Source organism: Oryctolagus cuniculus, chromosome 1 (assembly GCF_964237555.1).
Source record: "Oryctolagus cuniculus chromosome 1, mOryCun1.1, whole genome shotgun sequence".
Classification (NCBI taxonomy): Eukaryota; Metazoa; Chordata; class Mammalia; order Lagomorpha; family Leporidae; genus Oryctolagus; species Oryctolagus cuniculus.
Genome location: NC_091432.1, coordinates 8,865,678 through 8,889,348, shown reverse-complemented (window position 1 = coordinate 8,889,348; position 23,671 = coordinate 8,865,678). Strand labels below are relative to the sequence as shown.

Below are 23,671 nucleotides of genomic sequence, written 5' to 3'. Positions count from 1 at the left end.
TGTCTGGTAAAGTGGAGACAGCACTCACACCTGCCCTAGACGGTGTGACTTCAGTGCTGGTAGTTAAACCCGCGCAGCTTCATCCCCAGCCACCTCAGGGTGACCTGCGCATATTGCAAAACAGGCCCTAGCCCTCCTCGCGGTCATTTTCCAGGATCCAGAGTCTGCTTCCTAACCCAAGCCTGCGTGCCCCCCCCCCCCCGAAGCTTCAGTGTCTGCCTCATTCGTTATTCACCCCTCCGCTGTGTGCTCACTGATAACCTAGTACCCCGTCACTGCCAAGGCTGTTAGATCCAGCGAGGTGAAGCACTTTGGTTTTTAGGGAGCAGGCACTTGGCCTAACTAAGTTCAAGTCCTGGCTCTGCTTCCATTCCAGTTTCCTGCTACTGCACACGCTGGTAGGCAGCAGGTGACGGCTCAGGTACATGTGCCAGTCATACATGAGACCCAGATGGAGTTCCCAGCTCCTGACTTCAGCTGGCCCAGCCATAGCAATTATGGGCATTTGGATGGGAACCAGCAGACGGGAGACCTCTGTCTGACTCTGTTTCTCAAATAAGTAAAATAAATGACAATTTTAAAAAATATTTAAAAAGTGAAATTTTCTTTTTCTTTTCTTTTTTTTTCTTTTTTTTTTTTTTTTTTTTTTGCAAGATTTTTTATTTACTTGAAAGGCAGAGCGATGGAGAAAGAGAGAGATGCAATGGGAAGTGACTCTAATGGGGCCAGCGAATTCACAGAGGGCCTGACTTTGTGTGCAGAGAGTTAAGCACTGTTGCTATCACGGATCAGAGCACCTGACTTGCTGGCCTCTGTGTTTCTGATCCAGTTCCCTGCTAATGCACCTGGGAAAGCAGCAGAAGAGCTAAAACATTAAATACAAGCCAGCACCACGGCTCACTAGGCTAATCCTCCGCTTTGCGGTGCCGGCACACCAGGTTCTAGTCCCGGTTGGCGTGCCAGATTCTGTCCCAGTTGCCCCTCTTCCAGGCCAGCTCTCTGCTGTGGCCAGGGAGTGCAGTGGAGGATGGCCCAAGTACTTGGGCCCTGCACCCCATGGGAGACCAGGAGAAGCACCTGGCTCCTGGCTTCGGATCAGCACAGTGTGCTGGCCACAGCAGCCATTGGAGGGTGAACCAATGGCAAAAGGAAGACCTTTCTCTCTGTCTCTCTCTCACTGTCCACTCTGCCTGTCAAAAAAAAAAATATATTAAATACAAACTTATTGAAGGAAAAAGTGATGCTTGAGGCCCTATTTAAAAAAATAACCTCATAGATCCAGACTTATTGAGCACACTTGTAAGGAAGCAGCAGACCAGCAGTGCAGATGGGAGTTGTCTACTGTCTGATTGTGAACTTTAATTTGCAGGCTATAACTATTGTAGCAGTCCCTTCTTAGGGTGACTGTTGCCATATACTTGCAAGGCAGCAGCAGGTGGGACAGCCAAAGATTGTCTGTTACAATATGGACTACAATACAAGAAGCACACTTGTAACTTGGGGCTTGCATTGGGGTGTAGCAAGTTAAACCACTGCCTGCCATGCCAGCATCCCATATGGGCATTGGTTCATGTCCTGGCTGACTCACTTCCTATGCAGCTCCCTGCTAATGCCCTGAGAAAAGCGGCAGAAGACAACCCAAGTGCTTGGGCCCCTGCCACCCACATGGGACGCCCAGATAAGGCTTTTGGATCCTGGATCCTGGCTCCTAGATTTGGGCTGGCCCAGCCCTGGCCATTGCAGCCATCTGGGAAGTGAATTAGCGGATAGAAGATCTCTGTCTTTCCCCTTCTGTAATTCTTTCAAATAAAATAAATAAATCTTTAAAATAGCTAAGATAAGAAGTTATTTATTTACTTATGTGATAGGCAAAGGGAGGGAGAGACAGAGAGCACCCATGTGCTTGTTCACTCCCCAGGTGCCAGGATTGGGCCAAGGCTGAAACTTGGAACTGCAAACCCAATCTAGATTGCCCAGGTGGCTGGCAGGGGCCCAATTACTTGGGCCAACAGCGCTGTCTTCCAGGGTCTATATTAGTAGGAAGCTGAAGTCAGGAGTCAGAAAGGGATATCAAACCCACTCTTTTTTTTTTTTTTTTAACAGGTAGAGTGGACAGTGAGAGACAGAGAGAAAGGTCTTCCTTTGCCATTGGTTCACCTTCCAATGCCCGCCATGGCCAGCTGGCCGGCGTACCACACTGATCCGAAGGCAGGAGCCAGGTGCTTCTCCTGGTCTCCCTTGGGGTGCAGGGCCCAAGCACTTGGGCCATCCTCCACTGCACTCCCTGGCCACAGCAGAGAGCTGGCCTGGAAGAGGGGCAACCGGGACAGAATCCGGCGCCCCAACCGGGACTAGAACCCGGTGTGCTGGCGCCGCAAGGCGGAGGATTAGCTTAGTGAGCCGCGGCGCCAGCCCAAATCCACTCTTAAACAGGAGGCAGACATCCTAACTAAGCTTGTCTCTTAAGTCCATTTTCCACAAACTTGTTTTTATTATTAATACTAATTATTTATTTACTTGAATGACATAGAGATCTTCCATCTGCTAGCTCGCTTCCCATGTCCACAAGAGCCAGGGCTGGACCAGGTGGAAGCCAGGGACTCCATCCTGGTCTCCCACAGTATTACTTTGAACTCTTATTTCTGTGTGGGCAAGAACTTGGAAGAAATAACTGAGATACTCATGGCCACAAGAGTTTAATAGTAAACTTTTTTTTCCAAGTAGGAGTATATTCTAAAATAATGACTAAAAGAACAGTAAGTATAGAAACCACTAACATAGTATTTTATTATCTAGTATTTTGTAGTATCCATAACTACAGGGGCTTTACTTTATATGGCTGGCAACACAGTAAGTTAGCTTACACCAGCATCAACACAGGCATGTGAATTAGTAAGGTGTTGCACTAGGACATTATAACAGCTATGATGTCGTTAGGAGATAGGAATTTTCAGTTTCATTGTCATCGGGCAATAGCAAACATGACTTTTATAGTACTGCTTCTTTGATCCACTGCCTGTAAGTCTCCTACAGAAATACACAAAGATGTCAGGACACACAAACAGGGATGTCTGTGGGAAACCTGGAGATAAATGTCCCAGCAAACAGTTAAGGAGCATCCACCCACAGAAAGCTCCCCAGCCTTGAACTTGGCTGAGGAGGCTGAGTCACCAAAACGGAACATTGTGGCTAAGGGGACCACGAGTGCAGCAGGTGCTTGTCTTCCCTAAGATCTGCCCTGCTCAGGGCAGTCTCCTCTTGAGGAGGAGGAACTTTCACTTCCTGCTCTTCAGCATTGCTTGAAATCTGCGTGAGGGTTATATAGTGTAGCAACAATCTACGTCCATTTAATTCATTTATTACAGATTTACTTTATTCACTTGAGAGGCAGAGTTAGAGAAATCTTCCATCCACTGGTTCACTCCCAAAATGGCTGCAACAGCCAAGGCTGGGCCAGGCTGAAGCCAGGAGTCTGGAGCTCCTTCCAGGTCTTCCACGTGGGAGCAGGGGCCCGAGCAGTCAGGCCACCTTCCACTGCTTCCCCAGGTGCATTAGCAGGGAGCTGGTTTGGAAGTGGAGCAGCCAGGACAAGAACCAGCACTCGTATGAGATGCTTGTGTCACAGGTGTGCCACATCCCCAGTCCCTACATCCACTTTTTTTTTTTTTTTTAAAGATTTATTTGAAAGTCAGTTATAGAGAGAGAGAGAGGTCTTCCATCCGCTGGTTGGTTCCACTCCCCAATTGGCTGCAACGGCCGGAGCTGCACCAATCTGAAGCCAGGAGCCAGGAGCTTCTTCTGGGTCTCCTACATGGGTGCAGGAGCCCACGGACTTGGGCCATCTACTGCTTTCCTAGGCCATAGCAGAGTGCTGGATTGGAAGTGAAGCAGCCAGGACTCGAACCGGCGCCCATATGGATTGCCGACACTGCAGGGAGTGGCTTTACCCATTACGCCACAGTGCTGGCCCCCCTACATCCACTTGCATTAACAAAAAATTTATAAGTATGTATGCTTCTCTGAAAAGCAAGGGTGTAGACAAGGAACTGAAAGAAATCATGAAAGCTGAAAATATCTTCCTTCTAAATTTCTTTTAATGTTGTTACTAGTAGATATACATTACATACAAATGGGGGAGAGAAATTCTTTAATGTTACAGTTTTTAAAAAAAAATTTATGTATTTGAAAGGCAGAGCAACAGAGAGAGAGGAAAAGACAGAGATTTTTCCATCTGTTGGTTCACTCCCTAAAAGGCCGCAACAGCTGAGGCTGGTCCACTGGCTGAAGCCAGGATCCAGGGGATTCTTCTGCATCTCCCAAGTGGGTTGGGCAGGGGCCACTTTCCCAGGTGCATTAGCAGGGAGCTGGTTTGGAAGCAGAGCAGCTGGGACTTGAACCAGCAACCGTATGGGGTGCAGGTGTTGCAGGCAGAGGCTTTGCTCACTGCTGCACAACGCTGGCCCTCACTTTTTGTTTTAAGCACAGGAACACAGCTGACCTGTGCTAGAGAGTATCGTGGGCTTCCCCTCTCTTCTCCACCCCACGTGAGCCATTTTTTCTGCCCTTCTCAGAGACCCATGGCCTCTGATCAGTGCTCAAATAAAAGATAATGGAAGAAGGGGATTGTTTCTGGTGCTGGCCCCAAACTCATATACATCTTCTTTTGAGACGCAGCAGCTTATTCTCAAAATTCCACTGAAGCCACACAGAGTGGCAGGGCCCGTCGCAGGGTGATGGCAGGGTCCTTCTCGCTACAGGACTGTGTCTTATGTGTAAGGTCCATGAGCTTAGAATAGTTTTCACGGCCGGCGCCGCGGCTCACTAGGCTAATCCTCCGCCTAGCGGCGCCGGCACACCGGGTTCTAGTCCCGGTCGGGGCGCCAGATTCTGTCCCGGTTGCCCCTCTTCCAGGCCAGCCCTCTGCTGTGGCCAGGGCGTGCAGTGGAGGATGGCCCAGGTGCTTGGGCCCTGCACCCCATGGGAGACCAGGAAAAACACCTGGCTCCTGGCTCCTGCCATCGGATCAGCGCGGTGCGCCGGCCGCAGCGCGCCGGCCGCGGCGGCCATTGGAGGGTGAACCAACGGCAAGGCAAAGGAAGACCTTTCTCTCTGTCTCTCTCTCTCACTGTCCACTCTGCCTGTCAAAAAAAAAAAAAAAAAAAAAAGTTTTCACATTTTTAAAATGAATATTTTAAATGCTTATTTTCATCTGCTTGAAAGCCAGAGCAACAAAGAAAGAGGAGGACAGAGAACCTTCTATTAGTTTGCTCACCAAACACCGGCAACAGCCAGGACTGGGCCAGGCCAAAGTCAGGAGCCTGGAACTACATCCCAGTCTCCCCAGCACTGGTGCCATCACCTGCTGCCTCCCAGGTGCAGTGGCAGGAAGCTGGATGGTAAGCAGGGCATAGCCAGAACCAGGTGCTTGGGATATGGGACGCCAGTGTCCTGAGTCTTAATAACTCAGGGCCAAACACTCGCCCCTGAAGAGCACTCATTATCTGATCCTTTAAGAAAAAATCTGCAGATTCTCTTCTACTCCTTCCTAACTCGCGCCAGCTGCAGAGTCACAAGCCAGGACCTAAACAAGATCCCGGCCCAGAGAACTGAGACAGATGTAGCCCAGGCGCCCGGGCGTGGAGCCACGACTCCTCCAGGGTGCGGTCGGTGTTCCAGGAAGCTCTGGGCTGTGTGGAGCCATCCGCTGACCCCTCACTCACAGAGCCCCTGAGGCTCGGGCCGCCCGGCGCGGGCAGCCCCAACGGTCACGCAAGCAGAAATGCCAGACCAGTGCGAAACAGCTCAGCAGGGCCAGGGCCGTGCCCACCCCCAGGGCCACGTGGACCAGGGTAGCAGGTCTAGGTGGCACGGTGATCCGGCCGCAGGGCCCGAAGGCAGGGACGGCCACTTGTTCAGACTCCTCCCCGCCTTCCCGGGGTATGAGGCTCTCCCCGGCCTTGTTAGATGCCACCACACAAACAGTGTAAGTGGCCCCGGGCTTCAGTCCTTCCAGTTCTGCTCTGCGGACCGTGGCGTTGAGGCTGGGTCCCCTCCACGGATCCCCGCTGCCTTCCCAAAGCAGCAGCCAGTACTGGAGGACCGGGGAGGATGGGGCACACCAGTGGACCAGGGCACGGCCCTCCTCAGCCACAACGTGCACTTCTCCCAGGCGCGGCTGCTCGGGCTGCTGGTCGGGGCTGGAGAGCCCAGGGCACAGACAGGGCACCGGCTCGGCCTTCTGCAGCTCCTGGCAAGGCACCTGCAGGTGGCGGCAGCGGTCATAGTCGCAGTAGACAGCCCGTGAGGGTGGCAAAGACGGCTGATCGTCTCCCTCCTCTTCAGAGTCTTGAGAGGCCAAGAACTGAGCTCTGGGAACCAGGAAGGTCATGATGAGAAGCCACAGAAAGCAGGGCGAGCCCAGCATGGCGTCTGGAAAGGAAGGGGGGAATAGGTAAGGATTTCTCAGCACGTGCCTTCCAGGTCCATGCCTGCAAAATCTCAACTGACAGAGAAATAGGACGAGGGACAAAGAGGACAAGGAAAGAGGTGGGAACAAGGCAGACACACTCATTTGTCAACTGACATCTGAATCCAGCCTGTGTGCCTGGGTTTGGACAAAACAGAATACAATACGGTGTGACCCAGGAGCGCCGCAGTCTGGTGGTCAACAACGTGTGAAACGCTGCAAACAGTTAATGAATAAACAAAGTGCTGGAGGAGAAGAGAAAATGATTTACTCAGCCCAGGGAAGAAAGGTGGAATAATTCCCAGCTGCCACCCAGAGAAACGATCTAAGTACAACAAATACCAGTCGGCGACAGATGTGAAACCCGGAAAGGAAGCAGAGCAAGGAGGGGGTAAGCGAGGCTCCTGGAATCCTCACTCCCCACCTGTTACCCGTGCAAATCCTGTGCAGAGTCCCAGCCCCGCCTGTCCTCCCTGCCCAGTGGACAGCAGCCCCTCACCAGTGCATTCGCCTTGACGCAGCTGCAATCTGCCAGTGGACGTCTGTGGGATGTCGAAGGGTCACCAGGATCAAGGGCTCGCTGTCAGGCTGGGTCTTCAACTCCGTTTTGGCTAAAGCTTTTAAACCCTTCAATTATGATGTCACCAACTAGCCCCCACCCCTCTCTCTCTCCCCTGCAAGTGCCAAGAAGAGGGCTGGTCCCTTCAGAAGGCCTGAGTCATGGGGCCGGGGTGGGGGAAGCACACGCAGCGGTTTGAACTGGAGGCCAGGACGCCTGGGTTCTGAAAGACGAGTGGAATGTGGACAGCAGCCAGGAGCAGGGAATCCAAAAGCTGGAGTCATGTGAAGGGCTGGGAGGAGAACACGGCAGAGCAGACAAGGGGAGAGGAGAGGCGGCCACCTGGCCCGCAGGAGAGGAAAACAGCTGTGGACAGCATGCGGCCAGAGCCACACAACGCTGCTGTTTCAGTAAAAATCATACCACATCCCTGGCAGTCATTTCCTGTCTTCTGCCTCCCAATGGACAGAGAGAGGGAGGGGTGCAGAGGCCAGAGTGATGTATTCCTGCTCTGCAGACCCGCCCTGCACGGTCCCCTCCCCTGAGGGAGTCACATGGATGGAGTGGGAAAGCCTGCTGGGGTCAGAGTAGGTTTCCTCTCCTTGGATTTCCTAGGCTTATGAATGGAAACAGCTGTGGTTAAAATAGTCCAGGTCTGGAGGGAGATGCCTGGGGAACACAGGGTGAACAAATGGCCTGGAATCCATTTCGAAAGACTCAGGGAAGCAGCTGGCACAAAATAGTTTATTAAGGGAAAAACAGGGGTGAGCGCTCAGGTGGGAAAGTGCTGGAATGTGAGGAATCTGCCCTCTTCTCTTCAGGAACTGGAGCAGGTGGGGCGCTGTCGCAGAGCACCCACAGAGGCTTCGGAGCTGCCCAGGGTCTCCGGAGCCAGGGCAGAGGCAGGGGCAGGGGCAGGCAGGTTGGCCTCGGTCAGCAGAGCTGCATCTTCCCAGGAGCCTGAACCTGGGCCAGCAAAGAGAAGAACAAAATCCCCCAGGAGATTTAACCGGGTGCCTCCCCGAACCCCACGCCACCCGGGTCCCACGGTGGGCGCCCTCACCATCACTGGCCTCGGGCTCTAGCTCCTCCTCTCCATTTAGGGGCCGCCGCTCTGCTTTCTCTTCCTCGGACAGCTGGCCTTCTGCAGCCAGAAGAGGAAGGCGGGGTCAGATCCCGGGGCGAGGGTGACGCTGGGGAGTCCCCAGGGGGCAGGGGCCACTGCTGCTGCTCCTCACCTGTCCCTGAGGGATCTTCAGGGCTCTCGCCGTCCTCTGTCACATCTGACTGCGGGGTTGACTCCTCCTGGCCTTCAGGCCCTGCGCCTACCAAGTGGATACAGGGTAGGCTGGGATTAGGGGCTGGGCCAGGCAGCGGGGTCAGCTTTTCCTTTGACCCTCCATCCATATGCGGGTGCTTTAAGTCTCATTAGACAAGGCAGGCACCCTCTCGCCCAGCCAGTCCCACCTGCCCCTCCCAACACCTTTACCTGGCTGATGGGTGGAGATCCTTCGCTGGACTTCCTTTCGGGAATTGTCCCTTTTTCGGATATTAACCTGTAGAGGACAGCCTACTGAGCAAGGAGGCCACGCTGTTCTGAGCCCTCAAGCCCTAGCCACCAGCCTGCTCCCACACCCCTGCGACCTGCAGAGAGAGGCGGTGCCGGGGCCAGACGCCCCCCCACACCCACTGCATGTAGCTGAAGAGCACGATGACGCTGAGGAAGGTGAAGTTGCTGGCGACGCCCACAAAGGCGCAGGTCATCGGGAAGTTGTACAGCAAGTACCTGAGGCAGGAAGACGGCAGAGTGAGGGAGCAGCAGATGCTGGAGAGCACCGCCTTCTCATTTCCCAGACAGCTTCAGGGCAATTCAAGTGAGCTTGGCTAGAGGGCCCTCTGCCTCACCTCCCCGACACAGCTGCAGATGCTGCTGCCGCTCTAATAAAGGCACAACACCACCGGCAGGACCACAAGCGATGGCCTCGACCGTGGCTGTCTCTCAAGAGCTCCCTCAGCTCTTGCTGAGCCAATGGTTCAGGACAGGGGTTCCTGGCCAGGGCGCCTGCTGGTCTAACAAATCCTGGCTGCACTGATGACTCTGTATTTTTTAAAAGCTCCCCGGGCAGCTGATATGCTGACACATAGTCAGGACTGAGAGCCTCTGGCGTACACAAAAGCACACAAGCACCGCTGCTCTGTGAAGCTGCCACGTCTGCTTGGGACCGCCTGCACTCAAGGACAGCCCCCAGGAGGGTTGCCGAGGTCCACTCCAGCAGCTCCTCACCTGAGCCCAGTGAAGTGGGCGTGGATGCGGAGGTAGGCGCCATACATCTGGATGCGCTTGCTGTGGATCTCGATAACCACGCCGGTGGTTGGCACGTACTGCAGCGGGGTAGGGAGAGGGCCGTGTCAGGCCAGGATCCCTGCTGTCACTTGCCCCAGCCCAGTCTGAGGCCTGCTCACAGCCTCTCCACTGTCATCCCTCGACTGAGACCAGAGGTTCCCCGCGGTAATTCTGCGCTGAGAGGAGGGCTGGCTCCGTTACCGTTTGCTCCACTCACCGAGTTCTCTCTATAGTCGGCATACAGCTCCACCTCCAGCAGCTGCTTCTGCTCAGCGAAGCCGAACAGCAGGAGGCTGGAGAAGACCAGCGTGTCCAGCATCTGCAGCAGGTCCGAGCGATAATGCAGCATCACCTGGGGGGCCAGAGGCGAGGCTGGGACTGCGGCCCCACATTCCCGTGGCCTCACCACCTCTCCCCCACCCCCAGACATCTATGGAGGCTGCTTCCTTCTCAAGCCCCCTGTTCCTTCCCTTTCACTTCCTGTCCCCCAAGTCCTCACCCAACCATTTCAACTGCACAACCTCTCCCCCACTACCCAATCACGCTTCTCCATTCTAATACAACAAAGGCCCCACTGCCAAGAAACCTTCCTAGGGTGAGCCCAACTCTGATCTTTCTCTCCTCCCAAGCAGTTCTACAACCAAGGATGGTACTGAAGTCCTAGGGTACCGTCTGAATCTCTCCCCCCGCCCATGCACAGTCAGGGATTTCTTTCATGGTGTGGTGGACAGTATATGAATGGAGACCCTGACTGAACTATGTGCTGATGAGAACTTTACATTTCCTCACTGAATCCACACTAGGCTTGCTGTGAGGCAGTAACCAGCACATCCATTTTGCAGTACCTGGTACTAACGAGGTCCGCTGTCCTGCAGGCCAGCGTGCCTTTGTGGACACAAACTCAGGTCTGCCTCGCGCCAGCCTGCCTCTGCCTTCCAGGAGCAGCCCTGCTCTTCACAGCTGACCCCAAAGTCAGCTGTGCTCATCAGGCGCCAGGGGTGGTGGCAAATGTTTCCGGTTGGTGAGCTCATTCTTCTTCCCTTATCCTGACGTTGGCTGTGACCTCAGAGCCAAGGAGGTTTCCTCCAGAAGCCCTACCCAGATTTTCTGCTCTGCTGTCATCTGCCACACCTTCTCAGACAAGCTGTGAACACTTACGGAGCGCGAGGAAGTGGAGATGACTCGGCCACCCCTCGTGTAGCATGATACGGTGACCAGGAACATGCCCAAATCTTGATTCACGGGCGACTCTGGCAGCTCAAGCTCTAAGGTGACACGATACGGCTGTCCATACATCAGCACCTGTCCAGTGTAGCCACCAGCATTTAAAAAAAAATACAAAAAATTGGCCTTTCCTTTTTCCACCTCCCTTCCACTTCCTCAACATGCTGTGCCGTGCCCCTTGGTTAGCCTAACAGCCCTCTCCATGTGCCATGGCAGGAATGTGCTGCCCCCTTCTGGTGGCTGGATCCCCCCACTTCCATGGCCTGTGGATCCCTTTGGCTCTCAGACTTGCTGCACTGTTCTCAGAAAGGCTGTGTAGCATTTCTTTTCCAAAAGTGAACCGCACGTTGCCAACTGGGACATCTGTTACTCAGATGTTACTCACTGTGTGCCAGTGAGGCCGTCCCCCTGGGCCCAGCCTGCCCTCACTTATATTATTAATTAAGCAAGAGCAAGCAGCACTCACAGTCTCCCTAGCCAGCTCTCGCATAATCGTCCTGGTTCCAGATCATCTTTATATCATTCTGGGTCCCTCATCTTGGTTCTGTTGGTAGAACCCTGAAACTCACGGTGGGAAGAGTCTTCACTGGGATCAGCCTCAAAAGTTAAAGATTTGCCACCATACACGCCCTAATTTTCCCTGACCACTCCCAGGATTCTTTTCGTCTTCTCACTGAATGACTCTTAGCTAACAGAATGACTCCCTCTGGATGGTATATTAGAATCACAGGAGTGGGGAAAGCTTTTAACCAGAGGGAATGGGTTGAAAAAATAAAGCTGGGGGTTGGGCCTGTGGTGCTGTGGCACAGTGGCCTAAGCCTCTGCCTGTGGCGCTGGCATCCCATATGGGTGCTGGTTCGTGTCTCGGCTACCCCTCTACCACTCCAGCTCTCTGCTTCTGGCCTGGGAAAGAAGAGGAAGGTGGCCCAAGTGCTTGGGCCTCTGCACCGTGTGGAAGTCCCAGAAGAAGCTCCTGGCTCCTGGCTCCGGCCTGGCCCAGCCTTGGCTGCTGCAGCCATTTGGGGAGTGAACCAGCAGATGGAAGACCTTTCTCTCTGCCTCTCCCTCTCTCTGTAACTCTACCTCTCAAATAAGTAGATAAATAAATAAAGCTGAAACATACCACCTTAACCTACAGTGAGTCACCTCCACAATCTGCCAATGGTCATGGAGGCAGTTTCAACATTTGAACTATACATACCACGTGGTGAACATGAATTAAATCTCAATAAAGCTGTTATTGTTTTAAAAACCTGGTAAGTTTAAAAAATGTCATCTCTCTCAAGGTGATCCTCCGAGTCTAATACTAGAGCCTTGTGGACCAACCCATGCCTTCATTCTCACTGGTCTGTTTAAAGGGAGGAGTCTCGCCTCCTACGTCACTGTTACACACGATTCACCTCTCTTCAAAGACATGCCTCATCTCCACAGTCTCAGAATATTCCAGACTACACTGATCTAATTCACAAATTTTCCTGGAATGTATGCATCTTACACTTTACTGCATGCAAATCAATGCATAGTTTTAAAAAATACTTACTTATTTGAAAGGCACAGTGAGAGAGTGAGAGGGGAGGGGAGACAGAACATGTTCCATCTGTTGATTCACTCTCTAAATGGCCACAACAGCCAGGGTCTGGGCAAGGCTGAAGCCATCCTGGTCTCCAACATGGGTGGCAGGGGTCCAAGTACTTGGGCCAGCATCTGCTGCCTTCCCAGGTGCATTAGCACAAAGCTGGACTGGAAGTAGAGCAGTCAGGACTAGAACAGACATTCACATATGAGAAGCTGGCATCGCAAGCGGTGGCTTGACCCGCTGTACCATAACAGCCTCCCTCACTTTATAGTTTTTTGTTGCTGTTTTTTAAATCAACCTGGTGAGCTCCTTGAGAGCACAGGCCTGCATCTTCTACTTCTAACAAGGCTTCTCCCATACAGTGGACACATTATTTCATAAATTCATATAAAAATGTTCACTTTCGATGAACAGAACGTCCAGGCTCCTCTACCCCCGACTGGGCTAGATCTCTTCTCACCTTCAGCTTTTCCTCTTCCTCATCTAGCAGGCTCACACCAGTGATGCTTCTAGGCTGCCTGCATCACCAACATGATCTCCACAAGGGCAGACACACAGCTGTACATACTGCTGCAGGTGCAGGTGCACCGTGGCTTGCTTGCTTTCTAGTCTCCTCTCAGGATGCTCCACTGACCACTGCTTTTTAACCAGAGAAGCACACCCAATCAGTGTCTCCACAGTACCTTCTGAAATAGCTTCTGAGTTCCTTTCCTGGTAGCTGGGCTACTGGCTACTTTTGCTGTGAGGTGCCTAACATTCTACTTCACTAGTCTGAACGGCTCCCTGTCACCCATGCCAACTCGGGCCCCAGTCATCTGACCAGCAGAGATTTCCTGATAGTGTCTGGCTACGTGGTGGACACACTGGAACATGTCCCAGGACACACCATCTCCCAGGCTATTTGCACTAGAGCAGGCCGGGCTGAATAACGGTCCCAGGGAAGCCCAGCTGCTATAGCTCATACTCCTCCTACCAGAGTGATATTTCTAAGTCACTTTCCTCCCAAGTATCACTTTTGAAAAATAATTTTCCAATGATTTTTAAATTCTTAAATCTCAGCATTGCTTATGTCTGATCACACTGGTGACTGACAACTCAAAAAGCTCTACTCATCAGAACTGGTGTTGACATCCAAGGTCCTTTCTGAATGTTTACAGATCCTACACCTATCAGAGCCACCACCAGCTTGCCGGGTAAGGAAGCTGAGTCTCCATTTGCATTTCTCAGGGTTCCCAGGTTTATCAGAGTCATACTGGCCTCTGGCAAGTCCTCTGGCCCAGTACCCTTTGTGACGACAGGTCACACATATTTGTCAACCATTTCATAATGTTACATATAAGCTTTTAAAACTCTTGGGTGGATGCCATCCTATTCCAATAAAATAGCTCAAAGAGGTCACATCTCATCTGCTTTGTTGGAAATTAGAACATTAGTATTTGCTGTACAATACAGCTTAGATTTCCATTTCTTTTCAACCTCCCTTCCTCTTAGACACTGTTACTCAACCCCGATTCCCTACATTTTTCTCAAGCCTTGCTACTTGAGTCATCAAAGCACTAATGAGTCCTTTCTCTAGCCCCCCTACTCACCCGATCACGTCCACTCTTTGCCAGTGAGACATTGGCAACAGGGAAGGAGCAGAGCGAGGTGGAGGAGGAATCGCAGTCGGTCCTAAATAAGAATGGAGGACGATCCTCTGGTAAGTTACAGAGCCTGCCTTACAAATGTCTGCACACCTCCTGGCCCACCAGGACTCCCTCTTGTCCCAGATCCCTTCTCTCACAACAGGCAGCTTCTCTCTGATACAGAGAGATGGAGGAAAACATGCAGCCAGGAGACTCAAAACACCAAGATGACTTTTTTTTTTTTTTTTTTTTGACAGGCAGAGTTAGACACAGAGAGAGAGAGAGAGAGAGAGAGAGAGAGAGAAAGGTCTCCCTTCCATTGGTTCACCCCCTAAATGGCCACTATGGCCGGTGAGCTATGCCGATTGGAAGGCAGGAGCCAGGTGATTCCTCCTGGTCTCATGGGGTGCAGGGCCCAAGCACTTGGGCCATCCTCCACTGCACTCCCTGGCCACAGCAGAGAGCTGGCCTGGAAGAGGGGCAACCGGGACAGAAACGGGGCCCCAACCGGGACTAGAACCCAGAGTGCCGGCGCTGCAGGCGGAGGATTACCCTAGTGAGCCGCAGCGCAGGCCCAAGAGGACTTTTAATTCTCTTACTGCTCCATCAATTTCTTTCATTACAGCAGACATTCTTAGATGGGAATCTAGTTTCCTACTTTAGTGTCTCTTTAAAAAAAATTTTTTTTAAAGAGAATCTTTTTTTTTTAAAGATTTATTTATTTTACTTGAAAGTCAGTTACACAGAGAGAGGAGAGGCAGAGAGAGAGAGAGAGAGAGAGAGAGTCTTCTATCCACCGATTCACTCCCCAATTCCCAATTGGCCGCAACAGCTGGAGCTGTGCTGATCCGAAGCCAGGAGCTTCTTCCAGGTCTCCCACATGGGTGCAGGGGCCCAAGCACTTGAGAAATCTTCTACTGCTTTCCTAGGCCATAGCAGAGAGCTGGATCAGAAGTAGAGCAGCCAGGACTAGAACCAGCACCCATATGGGATGCCGGCGCTTCAGGCCAGGGCGTTAACCCACTGAACCACAGAGATGGCCCAAAAGATTCACTTATTTGAAAGGCAGAAAGACACAGAGAAGGAGAGTCAGAGATAAGAGAAAGAGAAAGAGATAAGAGAAAGAGAGAGAGAGAGAAAGAAAAGAAAGAGAGAGAGAAAGAAAGAGAGAGAGAGAAGGATCTGCTGGTTCACTCCCTAAATGGCTGTGAAAGCCAGGACTGCGCCAGGCTGAAGGCAGGAGCCAGGCGCTCTACCCTAGTCTCTCACATGGGGAGCAGTGGCCTAGGTACTTGGGCCATCTTCTGCTGCCTTCCTAGGTGCATTAGCAAGAGACTGGATTGGAAGCAGAGCAGCTGGGACTCAAACCAGCACTGCTATGTGGAATGGTGGCATTGCAGGTGGCAGCTTAACCCAGTGCACCAACGATGGCCCCACACTTTAGGGTTTCTAAAGACTCACTTGAGGGGCAGATGTTTGGTGCAGCAGTTAAGACACTGCTTAAGATGCTTGCGTCCAGGGGCTGGCGCTGTCGCACTGCAGGTTGCAGCCTGGCCAGCAGCACCAGTATCCCATATCCTGGCTGCTCCACTTCTGATCCAGCTCTCTGCGATGGCCTGGGAAAGCAGTGGAAGATGGCTGAAGTGCTTGGGCCCCTGCACCCACGTGGGAGACCCAGAGGAAGTTCCTGGCTTCAGTCTGGCTCAGCCTTGGCTGTTATGGCCATCTGGGCAGTGATCCAGCGGATGGAAGATCTCTGTTTCTACCTCTCTCTGTAACTCTTTCAAATAAAATAAATAAATAAACAAATAAATAAATAAATAAATAAGAGAGAGAGAGAGAGAGAAAGAAAGTAAGTAAGTAAGTAAGTTAGTTAGTTCTGGTCTGGGGCCTAGTTTGAGAAAACACTTTTGAAAGGATCCAAATATTTCTGTTGTTATTTGTTTAATTTACTTGAAAGTAAGAGTTACACAGAAAGATATCTTCCATGTGTTGGTTTACTCCCAGGGCTGCTGGGCCAGGCCAATGCCAGGAACTTCATCTGGGTCTCCTACATGGGTGGCAGGGGCCCAAACCCTTAGGCACCTTCTGCTGCTTTTCCCAGGCTATTAGCAGGGAGCTGGATCAGAAGTGGAGAAGCTGGGACAGGAACCAGCACCATATGGGATGTCGGCGACCCAGGCAGCAGCTTTATTTGCTATGCCACATGGTTGGTTTTTGTTTTTTTTTTAAAGATTTATTTTATTTATTTGAAAGGCAGAGTTAGAGAGAGATAAGAGAAAAAAGAGACATCTTCCATCTGCTGGCTTACTCCCCAAATGGCTGCAACAGCCTGGGCTGGGAGCCAGGAGCCAGGAGCTTCATCCAGGTCTCCCACGTAGGTGTAGAGGCCTAAGCACTTGGGTTATCTTCTGCTGCTTTCCCAGGCACATTAGATGGAGCTGTATATGGGATGCCAGCATTGTAGATGGCAGCTTAACCCATTATGCTCCAGATGGTTTGTTTTAAAAAAATTTTAAAGATTTATTTATATATTTACTTATTTGAAAGGCAGTGTTACAGAGAGACAGAGAGATAGCTTCCAACTGCTAGTTTAGTCTCCAAATGGCACAACAGCTGAGGCTGGGCCAGACTGAAGCTAGGAGCCTGGAGCTTCTTCCAGGTCTCCCATGTAGATTCAGAGGCCCAAGCACCTGGGCCATTTCCTGCTGCTTTCCCAGGCACATCAGTAGGGAGCTGGATAGGAAGTGGAACAGCCAGGTCTCAAATTGCCACCCTATGGGATGCCGGTGTTGTAGGCACAGGCTTAACCTGCTACACCACAACCCTGGACCCTAAAAATTTTTATTTGTTTTCATTTTCCATCCATTGGTTCCCTCCTCAAATGCCCACACCAGCCAGGGTTGCACCAGGACAAAGGAGCCAAAAACTCAATTCAGGTCTCTCATTTGGCTGGCAGGGACTCAAGTACTTGAGCCATTACCTTTTGCCTCTCGGAATATGCATTAGCAGGAAACTGCAATCAGCAGTAGAGTGGGACTCCAACCCCAATCACTATGATATGCAACATGGTGTCCTAAGTAGCATCTAAACTGCTGTACCAAACACCCAGCCCTCCACAGATATCTTTAAAGATGCTTCAATCTGCGGGAAAAATTGCATGAGTATGTATGTGCAGCACATGCCAGGGCATAGTGTATATACATTTTTATAGCAGGCATGGCTATAGCTTTCCTAAAGTCTGTTTCCTAAAAGCTGAAGAAACTCTACCTTACAGCAGGGTTGGTGTTGTGGCATAGTAGGTTAAGCCTCCACCTGTGATGCCAGCATCCCATATGGGTGCTAGTTTGAGACCTGGCTGCTCCATTTCTGATCCAGCTCCCTGCTAATGCGCCTGTGAAAGCAGTGGAAGATGGCCAAAGTCCTTGGGCCCCTGCACCCACGTGGGAGACCTGGAAGCAGCTCCGGGCTCCTAGCTTCAGCCTGACCCAGCCCCCAGCTGTTGTGGCCATTTGGGAAGTGAGCCAGAGGATGAAAGACCTCTTTCTCTCTCTCTCTCTCTTTCAAATAAATAAAAAATAAATCTTTTAAAAAAAAATTATAGTTCATGACCAGGGACTCAGGGCAGGGGGAAAAAAATGACACTGTGGACCACTGACAATAATGGTCTTTTCGTACACACTGATTGATCCCACAGCCATTGCTAAAAGGAGAGAGAGCCTGGGAGGTGGAGAGGAGCCAAGGGGCCAGGGAAGTTTAAAGCCCATCACCTTGTGTTTGCACACTGGCTCCAGTTCCACAGACTACTGAGTGTGGGAGGCAGGAAAGGAAAAGGCAAACTGCTGCTTTCCCCATACCTTCTCTACCCAAAGCCAGGCTAGTTCTGAGATGCTCAGAGCGCTGTGTTGTCTCAAAAGTCTCTAGTGGCCTGGAGAGAATTCGGATCCAGTGCAGATAGAATTGGTCCTCAGTATGACAGCCTAGAAGTGGAACTGCTTTTTTTTTTCTTTCTTGTTTTTAAAATCAGAACTCAGTAACCACAGGTAGAACAAGGACCCTAGAGCCCCACCAGTTCACACCTGCTCCAGCGCTGGGCCATGCCGTGAGAAGTCCTCTGGCACACTGGGCTCAAGGCTCCTCCTGGGTAAAATGAGGGGACTGGGCTGAACAGCTCCGAGGGCCCCTGCAGCACTTCTCCCGGACTTTGCGAGAAGCCTGCCCTCACCTGTAGTAGAAGTGCACGGGGCTGAGGTGGCTGACTGTCGGCATGTAGGAGTAGTAGAAGGAGCCGTAAAGGAAGACGGACACCCAGAGCAGGAGGAGCATGGTGCAGAAGAGCACCCCAAACTGCAGCAGCAGCCTGCGGGCACGGCCTGCCAGGACATGGCCCACCTCCTGGGCCCACAGAAAGGCAGGCACCGGAGGGTCGTGGACCATGGTGGGGAGAGCAGGGGCTCTGGTTCCAGGTTCAGGCCTTGAGTTCTTGGCTGCTCTGCCACACGGACGCCAACCCTGGCCATGGGATGAGGCGGCTGGCGGCTCCTGGAATGAGAGAGGAGAAAGAATGGCTCCTTTCCCCAGGGAGGCGGGGACAAAAAAGCTTACTGGACTGGCTTTGCCGAACCACAGAGAGCAAAGCAAAGTCAGTGTTTCCCATGGCCCTTCTCCAAAGGAACCAGTTCTCCGCCAGTTATCCTCTGTCCACCTCCGCTGTGCTCCCTTCACCCAACTCCTTCGGCACTGATCTTGCAACAAATCACTCTGACATTCGTTAGCAAAACAGAACCCACGGAGAACGAGCATCTTAAATTCTTTGCAAAAGCTTTTACACACACGATGACACTGAACTCACACTGCCAGGTGTGGCACGGAGAGGAGGCCCTAAGCTCGCCAGCAGCCTACGAGCGGTCAACGCCTCCTCTCCGCCTGCGGGCCGGCCGAGCCCCACGCTGGGCAGGGCGGGCGTCCCTCCGCCAACGGCCGCTCCCCCAGCCCCTGGCTCCGCGATGGCGCCGGGAGCCCCCGCCTCACTGCGCCGCCATGGCAACCAGCCGGCCGCCCGCCGCGGCGCGGACTCACCAGCCTCCCGCTGCCCAGGCAACCGCGGGACGGGATTTCCGGGTCCCGAGAAGCCCCGCCCCCGCCGCCCTGGTAGCCTGAGGAGGCGGGGCCTCGCCCGAGGGGCGGGCCGGGGCTGCGAGGCTCCGCCCCTCACGCACCTCTGTCCCCTGCGGCAGCCAGGTGCCCGCCGTATCTGCCCCGAGGCATGGCACCTCCTTCCAGTCCGGAGGCACGCTCTGCCTCAGCTGCCTCCCCTCTCCTGGAGGACGCCATCTCCCGGTACCTTCCCCCACAGACCCCTGAACCCCCAGAGCCGCGGTGGGGGAGGGGCAAGGCTGGGCGCCAGGGGCATCCGGACCGCAGTGACTTTTGTCCCCTGCGGCTCCCGGGGCCTGTAGGCGGCCAGTGTTCCAGTCTGCAGGAGCCTGTGCACTTGGCGCGTTGCGCAGGCGGGCTTGCAGTCCGCTAGCCACTGCGCCCCGCGTTTTCAGGATGCGTGATCTGCCTCCTCCGACCTGTACTGGCCGCGCTCTCCACAGCGCATTGTCTGCGCTAGGCCTGGGCACTTGGCATTTTCAAATCCTTATCTGTCTGGTCCCAAGATAAAAGTCCTTTCGAGGGCAAGGCCAGCACACAGCACAGCACGGTAGGTGAGGGAGGTCAGTACTCAACATGCACGAAATTCCTCAAACCAGTACTCCCAGCCCGCACCGCTCCCTCCTCCCCCAGGCCTGCCTCTTTCCAGAAAGCTTCCACAAGGCCCCTTACCTCTTCCTTGTCCGATCCTCTGACCTGGTCTCCGCACACTGCTTTTCCCGCAACCTCTCCTCGAGGGTCTGCCATTTCTGCGGACAGCGTCTCGATGACGCTGCTTTGCTGCCCCTGGCTCTGTCACTTGTGACTAGAACATGAAGTGCTGATCACCTGTAGCACATCCCATTTTCCTGGATACAGGGAATGCAGGGTCCCTGGGAGAGAAACGAAGACTCAGGTGCGAAGTGCTGTGTCAGGGTATGGGGAGGAATGGGGGGGGGGGGCGCGACTGCCCAGCTGATGTCAGATTTTCAAATGAGCAGGGTCCCAGGCAGCCAGTCCGGACTCCACTGCGGGAGCTGTCACCGGCCCAGCCCACCCCATGTGAGGGGGGAGTCCATCTCCGCAGCTCCTCTGGGAAGGGCTCTACCCAGCCTGAGGATGTCTGCAGTGGGGGAGGGGCATGGAGGGGGTGTGAGCAGGGGATGCAGGCAGCAGCCCGCCCGGCTCCCCCACTGGCCAGGCAGTTGGTATGCTCCAGGCTCAGAGCAGCTCCTTCCAGCATCCTTCATCCTCCAGGTACCAGCCATCTGGGCAGTGCTGGAGCTGCAGGGACCGAGAGCAGCCCCCTGCAGCCCCCTGGCGCAGCCTTCCCCAGTAGCCTCTGTGTTAACTGACGGCTTCTGCGTCAGGTACTTCCAACTGCAGCCCCTTGCAGGGTGGGGCACCCATCTGAGGCACGAGGTTTTTGTGCCCCCCACCCCTCCCCCAGACTCTACACCCAGGGCTGCCGCCGCCTGTGCTCCAGGTGAGTACGGAGAAGGAAGCCTGTTTTTCTCCCGTCGGAGCTCAGGGGGGCAGATGGGAGTGATGTGCTCTCCTCACCAGGGTGGGGCTCTTTCTGGCTGAGGGTTTCGGAGCTGGGAACATACAGGACTGGAAGGGCTGAAAATCCCTAAACACTGGGGTAATGTTTAGTGACCTGTGGCCCAGGTCATGTGGGAATTTGGGGAGCACCTCCTCGCATCCTCTCCAGTTTTTCACTGAGGGAGACAGAGATGGACCAGGCCATGGGGGGGGTGGGGAGAACTGGGGTACAGCCTTGTAAAGGCTAGTGGGGGGAGGGGAGGGGAGAGGAGGAAGAGCCTTCAGCTGAAACTGCCTTGACCTTTCTCCCACTCCTCTCCAGGATGAAGGGAGAGACCCCTGTGAACAGCACTATGAGTATTGGGCAAGCCCGCAAGATGGTGGAACAGCTTAAGATCGAAGCCAGTTTATGCCGGATAAAGGTGGGTGGGACCCTGGCACCCCTTCGTTGGCCAGGCCATGCTGTGCTATAGGTTCCCGAGCTCCGGAGGAGAGATGCTCTCTTTGCTTTAACTTGCTGAGGCCAGGGGAGGACTGTGTGGGACGAGGGAAGAGGACGTCTCCAGCAGCCCTACAGATGGCAAAAGACGGCCCATATGGGGAGGGAGGCTGCCGCCCCGCCCAGAGCTTCTGGCTAACCACCCCCTCGTGGCGGCTTCCCAGGTGTCCAAGGCGGCCGCGGACCTGATGACTTACTGTGACGCCCACGCCTGTGAGGACCCCCTCATCACTCCTGTCCCCACCTCGGAGAACCCCTTCCGGGAGAAGAAGTTCTTCTGCGCCCTGCTCTGAGCCGCCCCGCTGCCCCTCACCACTCCTCACCCTCCCCTCTCCCGGGCCCTTCTTAGGTCGGTAACTGCCACGAGCCCAGCTCCCTGCACCTCACCTCCAACCCTGGCCCACACCCGAGTATCGGAAGCACAAGGCCCTCCCTCACCTACCTGCCGACCCCTCCCCTTGGCCCGGGCGGCTGACCCCAGCCCCCCACCCCACTCCCGTTGCTCCACCCACGGAAGGGCGCCATCACACTCTGCCAGCCTCCCTGTGACCCGCTCAGACAATGGGGAGAGGGGTGGGCCGGGTGCTTGCTCTCAGTCTCACCTGGAGCTACTGGAAGGGAAAAGCCATTTGAAGAATAAAGTCCTCCAGAGCCTCAGAGGACAGCTCCCGTATTAGCGTTCTTGGGGGAAAGGACCACCAGTCAATAGCTTGGCCATTCCCAGGGACCGGGGCAGGTCAAAGCAGGTGGGACACGGTCCAGCATCGAAGACCGGCGGGCGGGCGGGCGCGAGAGCGTCCCCACGGTAAGACTTAAGTTACAGCCGACGCTCGGAGGCTGCCAAGGGCATTCACACTCGCGCGCGAGCAGTGAAGGCCGGGGCAATGGCAGCCCAGCCGAGGGGAGGCCGGCGGGCTCGGGGGCCTCGGGAGGCCGGCGCACAGCGCAGGAACACTTAGGAGTCGAGGGGCGGGGCGGGGCGGGGCTCGTTAGCGCGACAGGCGCAGATTTCGGGCCTAAGATGGCCGCGCCCGTGCCGGCTTCAGCCAAGATGGCCACTGTCAGCGACGGCGCCAACATGGCGGCCCCCGCACACGGCGTTGCGCCGTACAGGGCTTCTCTTAAAATGGCGGCATCTAGGCATCCAGCGTTCTCGATATGGTCCCTTCCGTGCTCGTCTGGTCTCAAAATGGCTGCCCCTGCTATCGCCAAGTCCGTGTCCGCGCCGCTCACACCGGGGGGTGGAATTGGATGTGTTTCTGAGGGAGCCGAAGGGCGACTATAACGAGGATCATGGAACAAGGGGACCTCGGGAAGCCCCGCGAGGTCTGCGCTGATCGTGAGGGGAAACTGAGGTCTCCACATCTTGCCGAATAGAGGCTCCCTTTGAAGCGGTAACTCGGGGAGGGGGGCCCAGTACCATCCACCTGGGGCGCCGTTCCTCGGTCGCTCCCTACTCTCCCTGGAGCTAGCTACTGGCATTGTTCGGCTTGCGTTTCCTATACTTTCATCTTCTTCAAACCGACTCGGCCCCATCTGCATTCCCCTTTCAAGGATAAACATGGAGGGCACAGAGCCAGGACAAAGGTACACTTCCGTGGCTGCTCCTCAAGGATGGCCCCCTGCAGCTGCTTGGGGCCGCACGTGCTTTGTGATGCATACGCTGGCGGGGAACGTTGACCTGCATGAGGGATAGGCCCACCCTCAGCTTCCTCACTCCGAAGGAGTAAGGGGTGTTCGATCATAGCAGCTGACCGTGGCCTAAGGATGCTCTGTGGGATCCAGGGCACCCAGTGAACTTGGGACCAGTGCAGCCTAGTAGACTAGCAGCTTTCACTGTCGATGCAGCCTCTGAGCCCTTACAAGGGTCAGGACCCTATTTGGTCTCCTCGTGGCACTTGTGACAAGTCCAGAAAGGACTGGATGTCAGTCTGCATCCCATAATGCCAGGCACAGTGCAGGAACGCGAATGAATAGATTGCACTGTTCGTGCTTAAGTGACAAAAGGGCACAGCAAATACCTTTCCTTTTTCCTGCCGCATCAGAGTGCTGGGAAAAGTCCAGGTGTAAGTGAAAACTGCCACATCAGCCAGAAGTGCTCGATACATGGTAATAACCGTGATATTAAGCTTTTTTTTTTCAGTCTCTGCTCAATATTTTTTTGCAATTTGCATACCTGTCTGATGAGGGGTGATAATGGCTGCAGCTCTGGGTGGAGTGGTTAGGGAAAGACAGGGCTTAGAGGTTACTAGATACAAGGCATGAGCTATAACCATTAAAAAATCTTGTGGGACCTGTCACTTGAGTGCGGTTATCTGTGTCAATGCCATAACCCCTGAGAACACTAGATGCTGTGAGCAAAAGGCCCTGACCATTCATTAGAAATTGCAATTAGCATCACTCCAGTGGTAGTAACCAAGAGTGCTTTTGTTAGTTACCTCTCATTCTTCAAATCAGAAAATAACAGCAATCAAACATCTGTTGAATGAGTGGGCTTTTCTTTGTAGGTGAATGAATAAACTTAATAGGCTTCATAAATGGAGCCTTACCTCTTCAAGCATCTAACTGGTTTTAGTAAAGGCCAAATACAGGAGGTCATGAGTTACAATTTAATTTCTTTTATACCAATAACTGAAGCTCAGCTTAAGCAAGCACTAAATGGACCAACAAGTCCCCTCCTATCCCCCCAGGTGAGAT

At 53.6% G+C, this 23,671-nt stretch overlaps 3 protein-coding genes across 8 annotated transcripts; 1 reads left to right on the top strand and 2 right to left on the bottom strand.

The window, feature by feature from the left end:
• Positions 1 to 4,072: 4,072 nt before the first annotated feature.
• Positions 4,073 to 7,106, bottom strand: LRRN4CL (LRRN4 C-terminal like). Its single transcript, XM_002721001.5, has 2 exons — positions 6,966 to 7,106; positions 4,073 to 6,429 (listed from the first exon to the last, which is right to left on the bottom strand). Exon 2 carries the CDS (start codon positions 6,422 to 6,424, stop codon positions 5,717 to 5,719), a length of 708 nt encoding a protein of 235 aa, XP_002721047.1. The 5' UTR covers positions 6,425 to 6,429; positions 6,966 to 7,106; the 3' UTR covers positions 4,073 to 5,716.
• A 644-nt stretch (positions 7,107 to 7,750) lies between these two features.
• Positions 7,751 to 21,977, bottom strand: BSCL2 (BSCL2 lipid droplet biogenesis associated, seipin). 4 transcript variants are annotated; one of them, XM_070069502.1, is made up of 13 exons: positions 21,577 to 21,945; positions 19,624 to 19,823; positions 18,020 to 18,336; positions 17,874 to 17,934; positions 13,759 to 13,840; positions 10,528 to 10,671; positions 9,587 to 9,721; positions 9,310 to 9,407; positions 8,670 to 8,811; positions 8,515 to 8,581; positions 8,264 to 8,350; positions 8,089 to 8,169; positions 7,751 to 7,991 (listed from the first exon to the last, which is right to left on the bottom strand). In XM_070069502.1, the coding sequence occupies exons 3-13, from the start codon at positions 18,312 to 18,314 to the stop codon at positions 7,843 to 7,845; spliced, it is 1,341 nt and encodes a 446-aa protein (XP_069925603.1). In that variant the 5' UTR covers positions 18,315 to 18,336; positions 19,624 to 19,823; positions 21,577 to 21,945; the 3' UTR covers positions 7,751 to 7,842. The 4 variants fall into 4 exon arrangements, with proteins under 4 accessions (XP_069925603.1, XP_051689023.2, XP_051689025.2 ...); XM_051833063.2 differs by lacking the exon at positions 17,874 to 17,934 and having other exon boundaries at positions 21,577 to 21,977; XM_051833065.2 differs by lacking the exons at positions 17,874 to 17,934; positions 19,624 to 19,823; positions 21,577 to 21,945 and adding an exon at positions 18,874 to 18,996.
• On the top strand, positions 18,951 to 21,631 carry GNG3 (G protein subunit gamma 3). 3 transcript variants are annotated; one of them, XM_008274369.4, is made up of 3 exons: positions 18,951 to 19,134; positions 20,798 to 20,897; positions 21,139 to 21,631. In XM_008274369.4, the coding sequence occupies exons 1-3, from the start codon at positions 19,061 to 19,063 to the stop codon at positions 21,265 to 21,267; spliced, it is 303 nt and encodes a 100-aa protein (XP_008272591.1). In that variant the 5' UTR covers positions 18,951 to 19,060; the 3' UTR covers positions 21,268 to 21,631. The 3 variants fall into 3 exon arrangements, with proteins under 3 accessions (XP_008272591.1, XP_002721046.1, XP_069925678.1); XM_002721000.5 differs by lacking the exon at positions 18,951 to 19,134 and adding an exon at positions 20,276 to 20,416; XM_070069577.1 differs by lacking the exon at positions 18,951 to 19,134 and adding an exon at positions 20,552 to 20,575.
• Positions 21,978 to 23,671: the final 1,694 nt, after the last annotated feature.